The sequence below is a fragment of the Rhinolophus sinicus genome, linkage group LG15 (assembly GCF_036562045.2).
Source record: "Rhinolophus sinicus isolate RSC01 linkage group LG15, ASM3656204v1, whole genome shotgun sequence".
Classification (NCBI taxonomy): Eukaryota; Metazoa; Chordata; class Mammalia; order Chiroptera; family Rhinolophidae; genus Rhinolophus; species Rhinolophus sinicus.
The window spans coordinates 48,626,318-48,644,307 of NC_133764.1; the positions used below are offsets into that span (position 1 = coordinate 48,626,318).

Genomic DNA, 17,990 nt, shown 5'->3' on the forward strand with positions numbered 1-17,990 from the left:
CCTGTCTCTAAGCAGTTTCTCTCAGGCCTAACAATCTGGAAAAATCTACACCTGCTTCCAAAAGAACTCAGAATCCTTTTAAAAAATAGCCTTTCGGGCTGGCCCAGTGGCTCAGGCAGTTAGAGCTCCATGCTCCTAACTCCAAAGGCTGCTGGTTTGATTCCCACATGGGCCAGTGGGCTCTCAACCACAAGTTTACCAGTTGAATTCCTCGAGTGCCGCAAAGGATGGTGGGCAGCGCCCCCTGCAACTAAAATTGAACACGGCACCTTGAGCTGAGCTGCGGCTGAGCTCCCGGATGGCTCAGTTGGTTGGAGCGCATCCTCTCAACCACAAGGTTGCAGGTTCAACTCCCGCAAGGGATGATGGGCTGTGCCCCCTGCAACTAGCAACGCCAACTGGACCTGGAGCTGAGCTGCGCCCTCCACAACTAAGATTGAAAGAACAACAACTTGACTTGGAAAAAAAAAAGTCCTGGAAGTACACACTGTTCCCCAATGATGTCCTGTTCCCCTTCCCCAATAAAATCTTAAAAAAAAAAAAAGAAAATAGCCTTTCTAAAGGGCCCACCACAAAGCCCCACTCAACCCCTCCGTGCCTGGACAGCTTGCAACACTCGGGGAATAGTGGCAAGAACAGTGGTCTTGGAGCTGGTTGCCCAGATTCTAGTCCCAGACCTGCTCTCCTGCTGGTATTGAACTTGTCCAAGTCACTTCCTTTCTCTGGCCCTCAGTTTCCCACTATGTAAAATGAAAATAACTCCTGTCCTGTGCTACGGCTGCTACTGCCGCTTCCCCTTAAGGATCCAATGGTGAGACCTTAACATGTCCACCAGCCCTACCCCAGGGCCAATCCAGGTTCATAGGCCCCATGCCCCCTCCAACTTTGTGTGTGATCCTTTAGTTTCTCATATCTGCCCAGCTCTTTCCTTACCACTCCCGGGTCTTCACGTAGACATTTTCTCAACCTTGGATGCCTCCCCTGCCTCTTCTAGTCAATCAATTTAATTCAGATTAAATGTCACTTCCTTTTGGAGGCTTCAGGCTGGGTGCCCTTGTATTTCTTCACAGCATCTCAGCTATAACGTAAATCTACCTAAGTATTTGGTTCTAGGTCTCCCCCAGAGAGTGGTGGCAGTGCCTGGTACAAAATAAACTCCAAATAAATATTTTTGGGGTGGTTGGATGGAAGGAAAGTGATTTGCATCTGAAAGCGCAATGTACCAGCAGGCACTTGTGAATGTATAGCGGGTCACATGCGGCCCTAGACTTCTGATGTTACTGGAGTCATGCGCTCCCGCACCACGTGCCGTCAGAAGACAACCTTAGGGCCTCGATCTGGGACCCGGAAGCCAGTCTCACCGGCCCCCGCGGGTGCTTTAATCTTCATGTCCACGTGATCTGAAGCCCGCAGGTGATTGGACCCGGGCCGTCCCGCCCCCTAGTCCCGAGACCCGAGTTGGTTTCCTGCAGGACCGCTGCATGGTTGGGACCGCTGGACCATGGAGGTGGTAGCGGTGCCTGCCGCTCTGGGGTTCCTGCTTCTGGCCTTGGCGGGGAGCTCGGCCGGGGACGAGGCCCACGAGGCGGAGGCCGTGCGGGCGCTGCTGACCCGGCTTCTGGGGCCCGGGCCAGCGGCTGCCTTCTCGGTATCGGTAGAGCGCTCCCTGGCGGCCGAGTCCGGTCTGGACACCTACCGCTTGAGTGGCGGGGGTGCGGGGGCACGGGTGCAGGTGCTCGGCTCCACCGGCGTGGCCGCTGCCGCGGGGCTGCACCGCTACCTGCGCGACTTCTGCGGCTGCCACGTGGCCTGGTCAGGCTCTCAGCTGCGCTTGCCGCAGCCGCTGCCCGCCTTGCCCGACGAGCTGACCGAGGCCACGCCTAACAGGTACCGGCGGGACCCGCCCGTCGGCTCCCCTGCAGCTGCCTCCCGCCACCAGTCCCCCACCCCCACCCCCGGCGCCCACACCTCGCTGAAGTCCCCGCCCTACCCATCCCAGCTCTGGGCTGGTAGGAAGCGCCGGCCATAGGGTCGCACAACTCTGGCTTCAGATTCTGGCTCTTGTCCAGCTAACTCAAAAACTCTGGAGGCTTTGGCTAGAAATGAATGATCAAGATTTAGTCAAGGGTCTTAGGGATTATAAACCGGAGACACAACTGGGCAATACCCAGAGTATTCTGAAGAAGAAAGAAAAGTTCTTACAGTCAAAGGTACATTCCTGAGAAGAATCAGTCCTGCATTCTTAGCCTCTGGATTGGTCCGAGATGGTAATCTGTGGTCTGGATAGTGACCATTCTTTCCTCAGTCCTTCCTAGGGTAATCCGAAGGTTATCTGGATGTTTATCTGGATGTTTGATCTATAGCCAGACATTGGCAGGACTGGACATTTCAAAACTTGAAGTTCCCAGCATAATTAAGAATAGAATCGTTTCCCTGTGCCTCAACCTACTTGATTTTAGTCATTTTGCAGCTTGACTATAGTGGCTACATTTCATTTCTGCACTCTGTTCCTCAGCTTCTAAAAGCTGTGTGTCCTTGAGCAAGTCGCTTAGCCTCTCAGAGCCTCAGTTGGCTCCTGTGAAAAATGGAAATAATGACATCTACCATGCAGTGTTGGTTGTGAGGATTTACACGGTGATGGGAGTAGAATTTGTGATGGGTAATTAGTGATGCAGTTTCTTTTTTCCCCCACCCTCTCTTTAAACATGCTTACCAGCCTTCTGTTCTAGCACTTGCCCCACTGCATGGAGGTGATGTGTTCCCCCTTCCAAGATAGGACCAACTTTGCCCTATAGCACTTAAACACTGCACAGCCTAGGGGCTCTAGAAGAGTTGAATGGAATATGGTCTCAGATGTCTGCCACTCTGGAGGGGTGCTGGGGGCAGGTGGGTGGGTACCTCGGAAGCTCAGGACCTGAGTCTTATGTCCCCCTGGGGTGGATTCCCAAGTGAAGCTGGGGGGGGGTGGCCACGTTTGGAATCCCTCCCCTCTGGGCTAGATCTGGGGTCCGGCTGCCCTCTGAGCTCTCCCAGAATGATGGCCTCTTAGGGTGGGGGACATCTTCTTTGCCCCAAGGCACACACCCTAGCTCATGCCCCTGCTCACAGGTACCGATATTACCAGAACGTGTGCACGCAAAGCTACTCCTTCGTGTGGTGGGACTGGGCCCGCTGGGAGCAGGAGATCGACTGGATGGCACTGAATGGCATCAACCTGGCGCTGGCCTGGAGCGGTCAGGAGGCCATCTGGCAGAGGGTGCGTGTCCACCCACCACCTGGGCCACCTCAGGTGTTCCCCAAGCCCTGCGTCAGCACAGTGTCTGGCACACAGAGAATAAGGGCTCCAGAAGTGTTTGTGGCATGAACAATGACTCCAGCCCTCTGGAAACAGGTTTCTACTGCTGAGACAAACATGTAGGAGCACTTACGGAGGGCTGGACCCCAGCACCCCACTGTAAACACTTTGTATCTGGGCCTCCCCTCTCTCCCCACCCTTCCTCCAGTCCCTCTGCTGCTTCTACAGATTCTGTCTCATTAGGAGCTCGTGATCTGCCTCATCATCTCCATCCTGAGTGATGGCCCTAGTTCAGGCTCTTGCCTCCTCTTCCTGGACCCCCACAAAAGCCTCTGAACAGGACTCCTGGCTTTCCAAGTTCCACCAGATTGTCCTTTTTGAAATGCAGACCTTCCGGTAATACACTCTGGAGTGTCCCATTGCCTTCAGTCTTTGCCAGGCCTGGGAGTTTCCATCCCTGGGCCCTGAGGGCTCTGGCTGCACCTGGGGCTGCTTAAGCTCTCCGCAGAGCTGTCTTCACCCATTGCTCTAGCCAGCCTTGCTCCATGAAGCCTTCTAAGTCTCCTTCCCCATTTTGGGCAGAGCCCCTTTGTTCCTCACCTCACCTGGATGACAAGGGTGACGTACTAGTCACCTTACCTATCCACAGATCTGTTTCTCCTGGACTGTGGGCCCCTTGCAAGCAGGGGTCGCATTTTGTCTTAGCAACTGTAGGGCATACCACAGAGATGAGTGAACGTTGAATGAATCAATGACTGGAGATGAATGTATTTATATGTATGGGGATCACCTTCCTCCTCAGGTGTACCTGGCCTTGGGCCTGACCCAGTCAGAGATCGATGAGTACTTCACTGGTCCTGCCTTCCTGGCCTGGGAACGCATGGGCAACCTGCACACCTGGGGTGGTCCCCTGTCACGCTCCTGGCACCTCAAGCAGCTTTACCTGCAGGTAAAAGGATGGGGAAGGGAAGGGACAGAATTGGTGCTGGACAGTCATGGGCCCAGGGAGGGTGGTATTTGGCCAGCCTCAGGGCTCTAAACTGGACCCTGGGGACTCTGTGTGCTCTGGGGGAGTGAGGGCCTCCCACCTCGGGCCATGCTCACCAGGTTTCCCTCCCATTTCTCCCAGCATCGGATCCTGGACCGGATGCGCTCCTTTGGCATGGTCCCCGTGTTGCCTGCATTCGCAGGGCATGTCCCCAAGGCTATCACCAGGTGAGGTTCCTCCCCCTCAGCTCCCACTCAACCCAGAGAGGGAATTTATTTTCCCCTGCAAGACATGATAAGCTCTGGATATAGGCGCTGGCTTGATTCCTGTCTCTGCTACCCATTAACCATGTGACCTTGGACAGATTATGTGACGGCCCTGTGCCTCAATTTCCTCACTTGTGAAATATACGTGGCTTGGCACAGAGTCTTAGCAAATGGCAGCTCTTGTGAGTGGTAGTTGGGGTACCCTGGTCTGCTCTGACATTCCTGCTCGTCTGTCTGCTCATCCTCTCTTGTGACTGGGAAAATTCTTCAAGGACCAGCTGAGATCTCCCCTTCTTCAGGAAGCCTTGCTGGGCCCCCCAGCATTGGTTATTACCTTCATGCCCCTGAGCGCCTGGTTCCCACCATTTTCACAGTGCTTAGCGCGCGCTGCTGGCCTCACTGGCCACCCCTTCGTCTCTGACTGGGTGGCGGGAGCCTCATGCATACATTCAGTGAATGTTTGTCGGGCTGTCTGTCTGGGGCTGCCAGATCAGGCTCTGTGAGAGCGAGGTTGGCAGGGAACTATAATACAGGGATAGGGCGGGAATATGTTTGGGCCCAGCCTACTTCTCTGTCAAGGTCACTTCTGCCTGGAGGAGAGGGGCAGCAAGGGTTCAGAGCAGAGGCAGTATGAGGCCAGACCTTGAAAAATGAGTGTTGCTTATTTCAGCCAGTGGGAGGGGAGAGACGGCAAAAGCTTTCCAGACTAGGTGAGACTTAAAAGATATCAAGGAGTAACCGGCTGGATAAGTAGGGAGTGAGGAGGAAAGGACTCTCGGCACAGGGCACAGTATGTGCAAAGGCATGGAGGCACGAGAGACCAGGATGAGTTCCAGGAATTGCAGAGCGGTTAATGAGGCTAGCGATGAGGACTGTGTCAGCCCCCAATAAATGCCTGCACTGTCTCTCCCAACTAGGGTGTTCCCTCAGGCCAACGTTACCCAGCTGGGCAGCTGGGGGCACTTCAACTGCTCCTACTCCTGCTCCTTCCTCCTGGCTCCGGAAGACCCCCTATTCCCTATCGTGGGGAGCCTCTTCCTGCGGGAGCTCACCAAAGAGTTCGGCACAGATCACATATACGGGGCTGACACTTTCAACGAGATGCAGCCCCCGTCCTCGGAGCCCTCCTATCTTGCCGCAGCCACGGCTGCTGTCTACCAGGCCATGATCACAGGTTCGGTGCCCGGGGAGGCAGGGAAAGGACCCTCAGGGCGATGGGGCTAGGAGAACGGACTGGGAATAGTAATACTCACTGCGACACATGGCTCCTTATGGTTTACCAAGCACTTGTACACACACATAATCTCATTTAATCACTGATTGAGAGCTGAGCTCTGGAACCAGACAACCTGCTCAAACCCTGGCACTGCCACTTCCTGCCTGTGTGACTTACAAGTTACCTCCCTCCCAGGGCCTGAGTTGCTTCATCTGTAAAATGGGGCTTATACGTAGATGCCTAGCCCAGAGTAAAGTGTCATTAAGTGCCAGCTATTGGAAATATCTCCTTTGGTCTTGACCTCCGTGCAGAGGTACATAGCACATGCCAGAGACTAGGGGATGTGCCCAGAGCTGGTAGATGCTCTTCCTGGTACACAAATGTGAACCCAGTGCTCCTTCTTGCCCCTTACAGGGGAGGAGCCAGGTAAGGAGTGGCCGGGTCGGAGGCTTCTGTGTCAGTCAAGAAGGGAATAGATAGGCTCCAGCTTCCTTGAGCAGCTGCTCCGGGCCTGATCCAGGATGTGCAGCATCAGCCCGGAGCCTGTCAGATTTGCAAATCCAGCCTCCTCTCCTTCCCTCCCCCACCTTCTGAATCAGAGTGACCAGGGCAGGGCCCAGCAATATATGTTTTAACCAGCCCTCCGGGTGATTCTGATGCTCCATAAAGCTTGGTACCGTGTTTCCCCGAAAATAAGACCTACCCCCAAAATAAGCCCCAGTTAAGATTGTCAGCCAGACGGACATATTTAGTACGTTATGATGATGTTCCAGAAGAAGATGACGTGACTGTATTTGAATAAATGTAGATTATTGTACATGAAAAGATAAGACATCCCCTGAAATATGCCCTAATGCATCTTTTGGAGCAAAAATTAATGTAAGACCCGGTCTTATTTTGGGGGAAATATGGTATAAGACCCAGTCTTATTTTCAGGGAAACATGTTAACATTTTCCTGGAGCTCCCAGTTAGGGGCAGGAGGAGATGGGAAGGGTATGTGTAATGAAATGCCCTGGTAGTTGAGATGTACAGGGGAAAAGTATCCTGGGATAGAGTCATTTAACTTCTCTGAACCTCTGTTTCCTCATCTGTAGAATGGGGTGAATGTTTTCCTGGCGCCATCCCCTCTCATCATCCCTCTTTTCTGTCCCCCCAACCACAGTGGACCCTGATGCCACGTGGCTGCTCCAAGGCTGGCTGTTCCAGCACCAGCCCCAGTTCTGGGGGCCTGCCCAGGTGAAGGCCGTGCTTGGAGCAGTACCCCGCGGCCGCCTCCTGGTCCTGGACCTTTTTGCAGAGAGCCAGCCCGTGTACATCCGCACTGCCTCCTTCCAGGGCCAGCCCTTCATCTGGTGTATGCTGCATAACTTTGGTGGAAACCATGGCCTTTTCGGGGCCCTGGAGGCCGTGAACCGAGGCCCTTTGGCTGCCCGTCTGTTCCCCAACTCCACCATGGTAGGCACGGGCATGGCACCTGAAGGCATTGGCCAGAATGAAGTGGTCTATGCCCTCATGGCCGAGTTGGGCTGGCGGAAGGACCCAGTGACAGATTTGGGGGCCTGGGTGAGCAACTTTGCAGCCCGGCGGTATGGGGTCTCCCACGGGGATGCAGAGGCCGCATGGAGGCTACTTCTCAGGAGTGTCTACAACTGCTCCGGTGAGGACTGCCGTGGCCACAATTACAGTCCACTGGTCAAGCGGCCATCCCTGCAGATGGTTACCACTGTCTGGTACAACCGATCAGATGTATTTGAGGCCTGGCGGCTGCTGCTAACAACCACCCCCACCCTGGCCACCAGCCCAGCCTACCGCTATGACCTGGTGGACGTCACTCGCCAGGCAGTCCAGGAGCTGGTCAGCTTGTACTATGAGGAGGTGAGGACCTCCTACCTGAACAAGGAGTTGGTTCCCTTGTTGAGGGCAGCAGGCATCCTGGCCTACGAGCTTCTGCCCTCACTGGACAACATCCTGGCTAGTGATAGCCGCTTCCTGCTGGGCAGCTGGCTGGAGCAGGCCCGGGCAGCAGCGGTCAGTGAGGCCGAGGCCCATTTCTATGAACAGAACAGCCTCTACCAACTGACCCTTTGGGGGCCAGAGGGCAACATTCTCGACTATGCCAACAAGCAGCTGGCAGGACTAGTATCCAACTACTATACCCCTCGCTGGCAGCTCTTCTTGGAGATGCTGGTTGAGAGTCTGGTCCAAGGCACCCCCTTCCAACAGCACCAGTTTGACAAGAATGCCTTCCAGCTGGAGCAGACCTTTGTCCTCAGCACACGGAGATATCCCAACCAGCCCCGAGGCGACACCGTGGACTTAGCCAAGAAACTCTTCCTCAAATATTACCCCCGGTGGGTGGCTGGCTCTTTGTGACAAATTACCCACCCCTGGGCCATGTTCACCCCAAACTCCAGGCCTGGGCAGGTCCCAGGACCTGGAGCTGGGCCAGCACCACTGGAGGTCTCCAGATCTGGACGAAGGAATTCAAGACCTGCCGGTAGAATCAGGGCTAGGAAATTTGGAGGGAAGTGAGCTGCCCTCCTCCACCACCCCACATTTGAGATCAAAGAACTGTTTTAATACAACTTAATAAACTAACGAATTACCTGGGCCTGTCTGTCAAAATGTCACTGCCACGATGCCTGGAAGGACTCAGGGCTATAGCATGGACACTGGTGTGGGGCCAGTTCTCCCTGCCCTCTTGCCTTACTCCCATTTTTAATACTGACCTCTGTCCTTTGAACTGAGAATGCATTGCATACCCTCAGCAGCAAACTTTGGAAACTATAATCGTCCCTGTGGGACACAGGCATGACCGTGAGAAAATCTGCCCAGGGCACTCAGTGCCCACATGGAAGCCCACACCTGCTTTCAAAGCTTCGCCCTCCCTCTGACCAGCAACTAAAGAAAGGTATTCCAAGCAGTGGCGTCACCTCTGCCTTTACCGAGAGCAGGGTGGGGAGAGCAGACCAGGGACCTCTGGAGTGTTCAGCCTTGATGTGGTGCTGAAGACACAACAAGGGGTGGGGACCCTCGTGGGCAGGGAGGGGTGGGGCAAAGTAGGTGATATCTAGTCAGAGACTAGAGCCTAGAACTCCCGGAGCCTCTTCCACACGTCTCCATGGACCGCACAGTGGTGCTCATCACCGGCTGCTCCTCAGGTATCGGCCTGCACCTGGCCCTGCGTCTGGCATCTGATCCATCCAGGAGCTTCAAAGGTATAAGAGGGGACTGGGATGGGGAGAAGGGAGCAGCCGCTGGTCCAAGTGGACCTAGGTAAGGTAAGCAGAACATTCAGACCCTCATCCTCTCCCCCAACCTCCAGTGTATGCCACACTCCGGGACCTGAGTACGCAGGGCCCACTGTGGGAGGCTGCGCGGTCCCGAGGGTGCCCTCCTGGCTCCCTGGAGACGTTGCAGCTAGACGTGCAGGATGCCGATTCTGTGGCTGCAGCCCGGGCACGTGTGACTGAGGGGCGCGTGGATGTGCTGGGTGAGCCTCCCTGAAACACATATGCAGGAGCCTTCCCCACCCTGTGTCCAAACCAAGGTGTCCCGAGGCCCAGGGAACAAGAGGGGTCCAGCTTGGGAGAGGGTGGTGCCTGAGGCAGGTGGGGTTGGGCCTCTCCCCTCAGTGTGCAACGCGGGCCGGGGTCTGCTCGGGCCACTGGAGGCGCATTCAGCAGACGCCGTGGGCTCCGTGCTGGATGTGAACGTGGTAGGGACGGTGCGCATGCTTCAGGCCTTCCTGCCAGACATGAAGCGCCGGGGCTCTGGACACATACTGGTGACCGCGAGCATGGGAGGCTTGATGGGTGAGTGGAAAAGGCGGGGCCTGGTGAGACTGGCACGGCGGGCTCCCTGCGGATCCGCGCCTCAGCAGCTTCATCTCCCCTTGAAGGGATGCCTTTCAACGCTGTTTACTGCGCCAGCAAGTTCGCGATCGAAGGTTTATGCGAGAGTCTGGCAGTTCTGCTGCCGCCCTTCGGGGTCCAGTGAGTTACCGCCCAGTCCCTGGAACCCTCTGAACCCTGACTTTGGGAACACCCATACCCGTCTTGTTGGAGTTGTCCCCAGGCGTTCTCCCTGGCCCCTCTCTACTGCAGCTCACATTTGTTGTGTGCCAGGCACTGTACTGGGCCCATGGCACAAGTGCGACGAGCGGTGAGTTGTCGGTATTGTTATTGGGAAGCTCAGGCTCAGAGAAGTTAGGTAACTGGCCCAAGGTCACACAGCTGTACCTGTTGCCAGAGTCTCTCACCATCAAATGATGTGGGAGCGCTTTTCTGGCAGTAAACTGCTTTTCAAGCGCTCTGGTTAACCTAGGCACCTGCCGCCCGTCATGCCCTCCCTCTCCGGTGGGGGCCAGGCTAGGGACCTCGCAGGGGGTGAGGTGAGCCTGCTCTTAACGGCCTCCACCCACTCGCCACTCTCGGGGTTGCAGCGTGAGCCTCATCGAGTGTGGCCCGGTGCACACTGCCTTCCAGGAGAAGGTGCAGAACGGCCCAGGCGCAGCGCTGGACGGCGTGGACGCTCAGACCCGTGAGCTCTTCTCCCGCTACCAGCGCCACTTCGAGCAGGTCTTCCGCAAGGCGGCGCAGGACCCCGAGGAAGTGACAGAGGTGGGAGCCGGGCAGGGCTCCGTGAGCCGGGGCAGCCCTGGAGTCCTTGCGCCCAGCCCCCGCCAGCGTGTCTCCAACCTCTACCGCAGGTCTTCCTCACCGCTCTCCGTGCCTCGCCGCCGGCCCTGCGCTACTTCAGCTCCGAGCGCTTCCTGCCCCTGGCACGGCTGCGCCTGGCCGACCCCAGCGGCTGCAGCTACGTCGCCGCCATGCACCGCGCAGTGTTCGGCGACGAGGCAGCCGAGGGTCCAGAGGGCACCCAGACAGAGGCCGGAGCCGGAGAACTGGGGGGCCCAGAGCTGGGTGCTCCTCCCTCCGCCCCGCAATAAAGACTTGGTTCCCCACAGTCTCCCTCTCTCTCCTTTGCGCGCCCTGGGGGTGTGCGGTTCTGGGGAATCGAGGCGGGGCTCCTGACTGCACTGCCGTGGAGGGTTGCAGCAGGTGGGCGATCAGGAAAGACCTTGTTATCCCGGTTACACCTCCTGAAACCTCCCAGAAAGAGGGAAGAGCTAGCCAGGGTCTAGCCTCAAGCCCACCGCTCTTTCCTGCCGCAGTACAAGTTAGGCATTTGGATGGGGGTAGAGTCAGTTTGTGACTTGGCCCACATTGGTCATGGGACCTCATGCAAGGTCCTTACCCTCTCTGAGTCTGTTTTCTTATCTGTAAAATGGTATAATCGCTATGTCATGGATTGTAAGGATTAATTGAGATAATGCCTGAAAGTGCTAGGATAGAGGTCTTAATAGCAGACACAGCTATTGTATTACCACTAATGGTAATCTTCATATTGTAATTGTATTCCCAGGCTGAAGCCAGAGGTGTCAAGAAGAAACAGGCCAAATCAATTAAAAAGAGACAACCTCATTCACCCTCCTCCTTTCCCCTAGCCCGAGACAAAACTCAGAGATCCCCACCAGCCCAGAAGCCGCCTCTCACCAGGAGGTTTAGCTGAGGCTCCAGGCACAGCTGGTCTGCCCAGTGGTCTGTCCTCCTTCCTAAAGCTAGCAGAAGTAGTGGCAGGAGCCATTGAAAGGGCCTGCAGGGTTGTGGAGCCAATCTCCTAACTTCCTCCCAGGTTGTGTGCTGGAGGAGGGGTGGAGAACCAATAGAAACTAGGTGAGGCGGTTGCAGGCCTAGGGAAAGGGCAGGGGTGCCCTGGAATGGATGGTACTGAGGGAGGGACAAGGAGAGGGGGAGGGAGAAGGCCAGGGGCATGACTGCAGAGAGCCTGGACGTGGGAATAGAGAGGAACCTACTGGGGCTCTTGGAGTTTTGTGTGAGACCTTGGGGGAAGGAGATACCGCATCCTGACCTGTCCTCACCTCCAGACCTGACCTGTCCCCATCCCTGCTCTGGGCCTTTGGAATGCCTGCTGCTTCTGCTCCTGGGGGAAGTTTCAGGAAGGGGCCTCAGCCAATTTATCCCTGCTTATCTCCCTGCCCTACTGGCCCAGATGGGTCTGCTGTCCTTGCAACATCCAGGAAGGCTACAGGAAAGGGACAGCGCCAAGGTGGCACGCATCTCTGAGGGCGGGACCTACTCTGTTTGCACTTGTGTGTGTGCACACTCACAAGGTCACTCCTGGGGGATGTGGTGATGAGAAAGATACAGTGTGACCACTCTCTCTTCCATACATTCTTACTCTTATTAATCTCATGCAGTCCTGTAGCTGAGCCCCTTGTGATTTTAATGCCCCTAGCATTTTTGGCAGCTAGAATTAAATAATTTAATTCTCAATTAGGCCTTTGTTCACATGTTAACCGCTCTTTCTGCTCAACTTTTGTTCTCAGGAGTGTAGTCATAAGTTGCTGATGTGGTATTTCTTTGTCAAGCAGAAGGAGATAACTCCAAGGTCTGTAGGAGAACTTGAGTTTGTTTTGCAAGAGGGAATGTCTCCAAGGTAGCTGAGACCAGCTGCTGGCTGATGCCCAGTAGTCTGATATGAAAAAGTGTTATCTATGATTAAAGAAACACAGAGTTCTCTCAGTTCCCTGAAACTCTCCCTTCTTTACTCCCCAGCCACATAAAAACTTTTTGGGAGAGACGGATTTGAGAGATCTTGCTCTCCTGTCTTCTCACTATGGCCACATCGAATAAACCTTTCTGTATCTCCAAGCACCAGTGTCTCAATGTTTTGGCCCACTTATGCATAAAGTCTGTGAACCTGAATTTTGGGAGGTGATTTGGTAACAGTCCCATGACTTCAAATACCTTTTACATGCTGATGACCACCCCCACCAAAAAATGCACTCATTAGCTTCATGGTAAACCCTCGCCTCCCACTCTTGCCCCCTTTCTTCCTGTTTACAGAGCCCATCCTCTAGCAGCTCTACAGAACTCACATGTAGAGCTCTCCTCCTCTTCCTCTCTCCTGCCAACCGGCGCATCACTGCTTTTTTTGTTTTGTTTTGTTGGGGGGGGGGGTTGTACAGCATCTCACGGGAGTCACGAAACATGGTGTCTGTCATTACCTCCCTTATATGTTCCTGAAATATACAGGGCCTCAATTTTCCCATTTGTGAAATAAGGGCTTGGACAGAGTTGTCCTGTGGCCTCCTAAGTGAGGATCCTCAGACTGGGGATTGGGTGGGGGGTGAGGGGTGTTTGGGACGCTGAGCCCTAATTTAAGCACTACCCTGCAACACCTCCAGCCCAGCACTTTATTAAAAAAGAATGCCAGGGGCAGCCGGATGGCTCAGTTGGTTAGAGCATGAGCTCTGAACAACAGGGTTGCCAATTCGATTCCCACATGGGCCAGTGAGCTGCGCCCTCCACACTAGATTGAAGGACAACGACTTGGAGTTGATGGGCTCTGGAGAAACACACTGTTCCGCAATATTCCCCAATTAAAAAAAAAAAAAAAAAAAGGCCCAGCCCGGTGGCTCAGGAAGTTAGAGCTCCATGCTCCTAACTCTGAAGGATGCCGGTTCGATTCCCACATGGGCCAGTGGGCTCTCAACCTCAAGGTTGCCAGTTCAACTCCTCCAAGTCCCAGAAGGGATGGTGGGCTGCGCCCCCTGCAACTAAGACTGAAAGGACAACAACTTGAAGCTGAACAGCACCCTCCACAACTAAGATTGAAAGGGCAACAACTTGACTTGGAAAAAAAAAAAGTCCTGGAAATACACAGTTAAAAAAAACAAACTTAAAAAAAAAAAAAAAAAAGCCAGGTGTGCTGCCTTTGCTGCTGTCTCCTGGATAACCTGGCTGAAGGGCATCCTGAAATGGGTTTTCAAGTTCGCCTGTCCTCCCCTGCTCACCTAGGAAAACAGTATCACCTAGGAAATCAGCTTCATCCATTTCCAAAGCCTCTGCGCTCGGCCCCGCCCCCTGATAGGACGTGCCCAACCCTAAGAGAAATCTCGCGACAATTCGCGGCCAAACAGAAGTTGAGCCTTTTGGCCTTTCTTGGATTCCGTAGCTCGGAGTCGCAGCTCCTGAGCTAGTGTTTCCGGGTCGCGTCCGGGGAAAGCCTCGGCGGTGTTGCCGGCGGAACCAAAGCCTGGAGGTCTGGAGGTCTCAGTAAGTAGGGGACCGAGTCGAGCATGAGCGTCCACCTCTAGTCCCCCCCTTTGATTCCTTGAAGACCCTGTTGCAGCTTAGTAAGACTGTCCAGGGTTTCTGGACCCCCCAGACCTATGACTTAGGGGCTCCTGTCCATTTTTCCAGGATTTCGACTCAGCGAGTTCACTGCTCTGTCTGAGAAATGAGGAAATCGAGTCTTAGAGCACACCCCGGAGGCGCCTTTTACCAAGCCCGGCCCCTCCCCCGGGTTCCTCTCGATTGGCACTGAGACCCCGTCCCTGCTCCATGCCCCTGTCTTGGGTCCAAGGCCCCGTACGGAGATCGGCCTCAGGCACATCCCCCCCTCAGTCACCCTCGCCTGGTCTCCCTGACTGTCTGCAGGCCTAGGCAGCATGGCCGTATTCCGGTCGGGCCTCCTGGTACTGACGACGCCGCTGGCCGCCCTGGCCCCTCGCCTGGCCTCTATCCTGACCTCGGCGGCCCGGCTGGTGAATCACACGCTCTATGTACACCTGCAGCCAGGCATGAGCCTGGAGGGCCCGGCTCAGCCCCAGTCCAGCCCCGTGCAGGCCACGTTTGAGGTTCTCGATCTCATCACGCACTTCTACGCCGGCGCCAACGTCCACACGCACCTGGACGTCAGAATCCTGCTGACCAATATCCGAACCAAGAGTGCCTTTCCCCCTCCCGTGCCCAGCTCAGTCCAGAACCTGGCCCACCCGCCGGAGGTGGTGCTGACTGACTTTCAGACCGTGGATGGAAGCCAGTACAACCCGGTCAAGCAACAGCTAGAGCGTTATGCCACAAGCTGTTACAGTTGTTGTCCGCAACTGGCTTCAGTGCTACTCTATCCCGATTATGGGCCTGGAGAGCTGTCTGTGGAGCCCCTGGCTGTCCCCTTACCCTCCACCATCAGGCCATCCTCCCCCGTGGCCAGATCTCCAAAGCAGCCGGTGCGTGGCTACCCCCGTGGTGCTGTGGGTGGCACGTTTGACCGCCTGCACAATGCCCACAAGGTATTGCTCAGTGTCGCGTGTATCCTGGCCCAGGAGCAGCTTGTGGTGGGAGTAGCAGACAAAGACCTGTTGAAGAGTGAGTGAGAGAGACCCTGGATTAGGGTGGTGGCGGACCCCCAAAACTCCTTACACCCACCAATGCCAAGATTGAGGAAGGGTGGGGTCATCCATTGCTTTCCACCCTCCCAAATGTCACAGTGCCTGACGCTCAGTTGGTGCTAAGGAAGTTTTGTTAAGTGAATAAAGTCAGCTTCTCAGTGTGTGGTCTAGTCACCACTCCATCAGAATTCCCCCAAATGTGGAGCCAAAGAATCTGTACTTTTAAACCCTAAAGTTTGATACCCTGGGAATAAATGGGTGAGTGAGCTGTGGGTAGTAGTGGCAGAGACAGTAAGAAGGGACTGGAGGATGACATGGTTCTTGGAAGTCTCAGTCTGGCTGTGATGCCCACTGGCACTGCTAGTTCTCTGGACACACGCCAGTCCTTGCAATGACTACTGTCCTTGCCTGCTGCCTGCCCCTCATAGCTTTCCCATCACACACCACTTCCCGGTTTAGCCCTCCCTTCCTGCCATCCCCTTCTGGAGATAGGATGCTTAGGGACACTTCCCCAAACTGTTCCACACTCTTCCTCCCCAATAAAAAGATCTCACTGTTCTGGGCTCCTTCCTCAGGCAAGTTGCTCCCTGAGCTGCTCCAACCCTACACAGAACGTGTGAAACATTTGAGTGAGTTCCTGGTGGACATCAAGCCCTCCTTGACTTTTGATATCGTCCCCCTGCTGGACCCCTATGGGCCTGCTGGCTCTGACCCCTCCCTGGAGTTCCTGGTGGTCAGCGAGGAGACCTGTCGTGGGGGGATGGCCGTCAACCGCTTCCGCCTTGAGAATGTAACCCCTTAGGGAGACCGGCAGAGGGAGTGGATGGGGACGGGGAAGGCCATTGTGGGGGGCTGTTGAAAGTCCCATGACCCCAGAGGAGGGAAGAGAGGGCTCAAGGTGGCGGAAAGAGTCAAGGAGGAACTGGTTCCCAGGTTGCCCTCTGAGGCAAGCGCTACCTCTGGAGTAAGTTGGGGAGGCTAGAGGGCAAGTTGGGTGTCCGTGTTTGCCCTTCTTCATCTCACCCCTTCCCTCTCTTCACCCCTCTTCCTTTACCTCAGGACCTGGAAGAGCTTGCCTTGTACCAGATCCAGCAACTGAAAGATCCAAGCCACAAGGAAAATGAAGAGGACAAAGTCAGCTCCTCCAACTTCCGCCAGCGAATGCTGGGAAACCTGCTTCGGCCGCCATACGTAAGCACGTCCTCCATCCCTCCCCCCCCCCCCGCTTGGGTGGGATGGAAATAGGGGAGGGTAGAGACTGAAGTGTTCACGCCAAGCATGAGCCTGAGGATCCTAGAAACTGTGGGGTTCCCTCTCGTCTACCCCAGGAGAGGCCAGAGCTCCCCTCGTGTCTCTACGTGATTGGGCTGACAGGCATCAGTGGCTCTGGGAAGAGCTCAATAGCTCAGCGACTGAAGGGCCTGGGAGCATTTGTCATCGACAGTGACCAACTGGGCCATCGGGCCTATGCCCCAGGTGGTCCTGCCTACCAGCCTGTGGTGGAAGCCTTTGGAACAGGTAATAACTAGAGAGGGCTAGAGGAGGCCTAAAGGGAGGAGATGGCCTGGTCTTGCCCAGTCCTCTATCTCTGTCATCCAGATATTCTGCATAAAGATGGCATTATCAACAGGAAGATTCTGGGCAGCCGGGTTTTTGGCAACAAGGTAAACACAATTCTGCAAGGGTTCTCAGCTGCTCTAGACCCGGGGGTTGGGACCCAGTGGACCTCTGGTCTAGCTCAGAATGCCAGTTCCCATTCATCTGTTCTCGACTACCTCCTCCCTCGAGCTGGCTCTGTCACCAAGGGGAGGTAATCACTGCCCACTCCCTCCGTCCTCAGAAGCAGCTGAAGATGCTCACGGACATTACGTGGCCAGTTATCGCAAAGCTGGCGCGAGAGGAGATGGATCAGGCTGTGGCTGAGGGTGAGTGCAAGGGATGATGGGAACAGCCAAGGGGCACAGTTAAGCAGATGCTCCCCCCGGGAGTTTCCCCATCCCAAGCCGGACCATCCACGTTCCCAGGGACTGTGTTTCATTGGATCTCTGGTAGCAAGTGGCAGGATGCTGCCGGCAGTGACTGGGGGTCTCTCCACAGGAAAGCATGTGTGCGTGATCGATGCTGCCATGCTCCTAGAAGCCGGCTGGCAGAACATGGTGCATGAGGTGTGGACCGTTGTCATCCCTGTGACTGAGGTATGTGGACCCCACTGCCACCCCATCCCCACTGCAGACTGCATCCTGCTCCCAGCCAGTGGGCTGACAGATGTCATGTTTGCACCCAGGCTGTACGACGAATTGTGGAGAGGGATGGCCTGAGTGAGGCTGCGGCTCAAAGCCGGCTGCAGAGCCAGATGAGTGGGCAGCAGCTTGTGGACCAGAGCCACGTGGTGCTGAGCACCTTGTGGGAGCCACACGTCACCCAGCGCCAGGTGGGTGCCCAGGGAAAGGCTGGGTTGTGGGGAGTGAGTTTCCAGTGGGTGCCTGCCTGACCTGGTCCTCTCTTCCTCCCAACACTCTGGCCTGCCTAAAGGTGGAGAAAGCTTGGGCCCTCCTGCAGAAGCGCATCCCCAAGACACCATCAGGACCATGACTGACAAGGAGTTTCCTGTGGGGCCAGATTGGCCCCTGGAGCTCACAAAAGATCCAGCAGTGAAGAGGAATGGGGGCCTCAATGCTCACCCTGGCGTGGGCCTAGAGGGCTCTGAGCTAAGCTGGGCAGGGCCTCGTGGACACAGGAAGCCTACCTAGCTGCTGGTGTTGGGCCAACACAGGATGTGGCTCACGGGGGAGCAGGCTCCTTTGGCATTCCAACCCCATTCTTGCCTACAGGTGTCTGATACCTACAGCTGATTGGGGCTGGGGCAAATGGGGGAATGTGTAACAGAATTAAAGGTGAATGTTTCCAGGTGATGTGTGTATGGTGTCTGCTTCCTACTCCGATGTCTCTGGGTATCTGGACA

At 55.5% G+C, this 17,990-nt stretch overlaps 3 protein-coding genes across 5 annotated transcripts; all 3 read left to right on the forward strand.

Moving 5' to 3' along the window:
- The first annotated feature begins 1,430 nt into the window (after positions 1 to 1,430).
- On the forward strand, positions 1,431 to 8,376 carry NAGLU (N-acetyl-alpha-glucosaminidase). The gene is made up of 6 exons (XM_019747789.2): positions 1,431 to 1,887; positions 3,109 to 3,256; positions 4,098 to 4,244; positions 4,425 to 4,510; positions 5,467 to 5,723; positions 6,929 to 8,376. The coding sequence occupies exons 1-6, from the start codon at positions 1,502 to 1,504 to the stop codon at positions 8,137 to 8,139; spliced, it is 2,235 nt and encodes a 744-aa protein (XP_019603348.2). The 5' UTR covers positions 1,431 to 1,501; the 3' UTR covers positions 8,140 to 8,376.
- Positions 8,377 to 8,529: 153 nt separating this feature from the next.
- Positions 8,530 to 10,734, forward strand: HSD17B1 (hydroxysteroid 17-beta dehydrogenase 1). 2 transcript variants are annotated; one of them, XM_019747791.2, is made up of 6 exons: positions 8,530 to 8,984; positions 9,092 to 9,259; positions 9,402 to 9,581; positions 9,668 to 9,761; positions 10,211 to 10,388; positions 10,478 to 10,734. In XM_019747791.2, exons 1-6 carry the CDS (start codon positions 8,888 to 8,890, stop codon positions 10,715 to 10,717), a joined length of 957 nt encoding a protein of 318 aa, XP_019603350.1. In that variant the 5' UTR covers positions 8,530 to 8,887; the 3' UTR covers positions 10,718 to 10,734. The 2 variants fall into 2 exon arrangements, with proteins under 2 accessions (XP_019603350.1, XP_074175746.1); XM_074319645.1 differs by having other exon boundaries at positions 8,530 to 8,677; positions 8,901 to 8,984; positions 9,402 to 9,930.
- A 3,054-nt stretch (positions 10,735 to 13,788) lies between these two features.
- On the forward strand, positions 13,789 to 17,938 carry COASY (Coenzyme A synthase). 2 transcript variants are annotated; one of them, XM_019747794.2, is made up of 10 exons: positions 13,789 to 13,910; positions 14,295 to 15,005; positions 15,604 to 15,818; positions 16,088 to 16,219; positions 16,357 to 16,546; positions 16,628 to 16,692; positions 16,869 to 16,953; positions 17,126 to 17,223; positions 17,313 to 17,459; positions 17,561 to 17,938. In XM_019747794.2, the coding sequence occupies exons 2-10, from the start codon at positions 14,306 to 14,308 to the stop codon at positions 17,618 to 17,620; spliced, it is 1,692 nt and encodes a 563-aa protein (XP_019603353.1). In that variant the 5' UTR covers positions 13,789 to 13,910; positions 14,295 to 14,305; the 3' UTR covers positions 17,621 to 17,938. The 2 variants fall into 2 exon arrangements, with proteins under 2 accessions (XP_019603353.1, XP_019603352.1); XM_019747793.2 differs by having other exon boundaries at positions 13,799 to 13,910; positions 14,058 to 15,005.
- The last annotated feature ends 52 nt before the right edge of the window (positions 17,939 to 17,990 follow it).

Bases quoted from the DNA above. Each gene is read 5' to 3' on its own strand.
- NAGLU (XM_019747789.2), top strand. From the start codon at position 1,502: ATGGAGGTGGTAGCGGTGCCTGCCGCTCTGGGGTTCCTGCTTCTGGCC. The intron at 1,888-3,108 runs GTACCGGCGGGA...CCCTGCTCACAG, and splicing joins ACCGAGGCCACGCCTAACAG to GTACCGATATTACCAGAACG. The intron at 4,245-4,424 runs GTAAAAGGATGG...CATTTCTCCCAG, and splicing joins TCAAGCAGCTTTACCTGCAG to CATCGGATCCTGGACCGGAT.
- HSD17B1 (XM_074319645.1), top strand. From the start codon at position 8,578: ATGACCGTGAGAAAATCTGCCCAGGGCACTCAGTGCCCACATGGAAGC. The intron at 8,985-9,091 runs GTATAAGAGGGG...CCCAACCTCCAG, and splicing joins TCCATCCAGGAGCTTCAAAG to TGTATGCCACACTCCGGGAC. The intron at 9,931-10,210 runs GTGAGTTGTCGG...TCGGGGTTGCAG, and splicing joins TGGCACAAGTGCGACGAGCG to CGTGAGCCTCATCGAGTGTG.
- COASY (XM_019747794.2), top strand. From the start codon at position 14,306: ATGGCCGTATTCCGGTCGGGCCTCCTGGTACTGACGACGCCGCTGGCC. The intron at 15,006-15,603 runs GTGAGTGAGAGA...CTCCTTCCTCAG, and splicing joins AGACAAAGACCTGTTGAAGA to GCAAGTTGCTCCCTGAGCTG. The intron at 15,819-16,087 runs GTAACCCCTTAG...CCTTTACCTCAG, and splicing joins ACCGCTTCCGCCTTGAGAAT to GACCTGGAAGAGCTTGCCTT.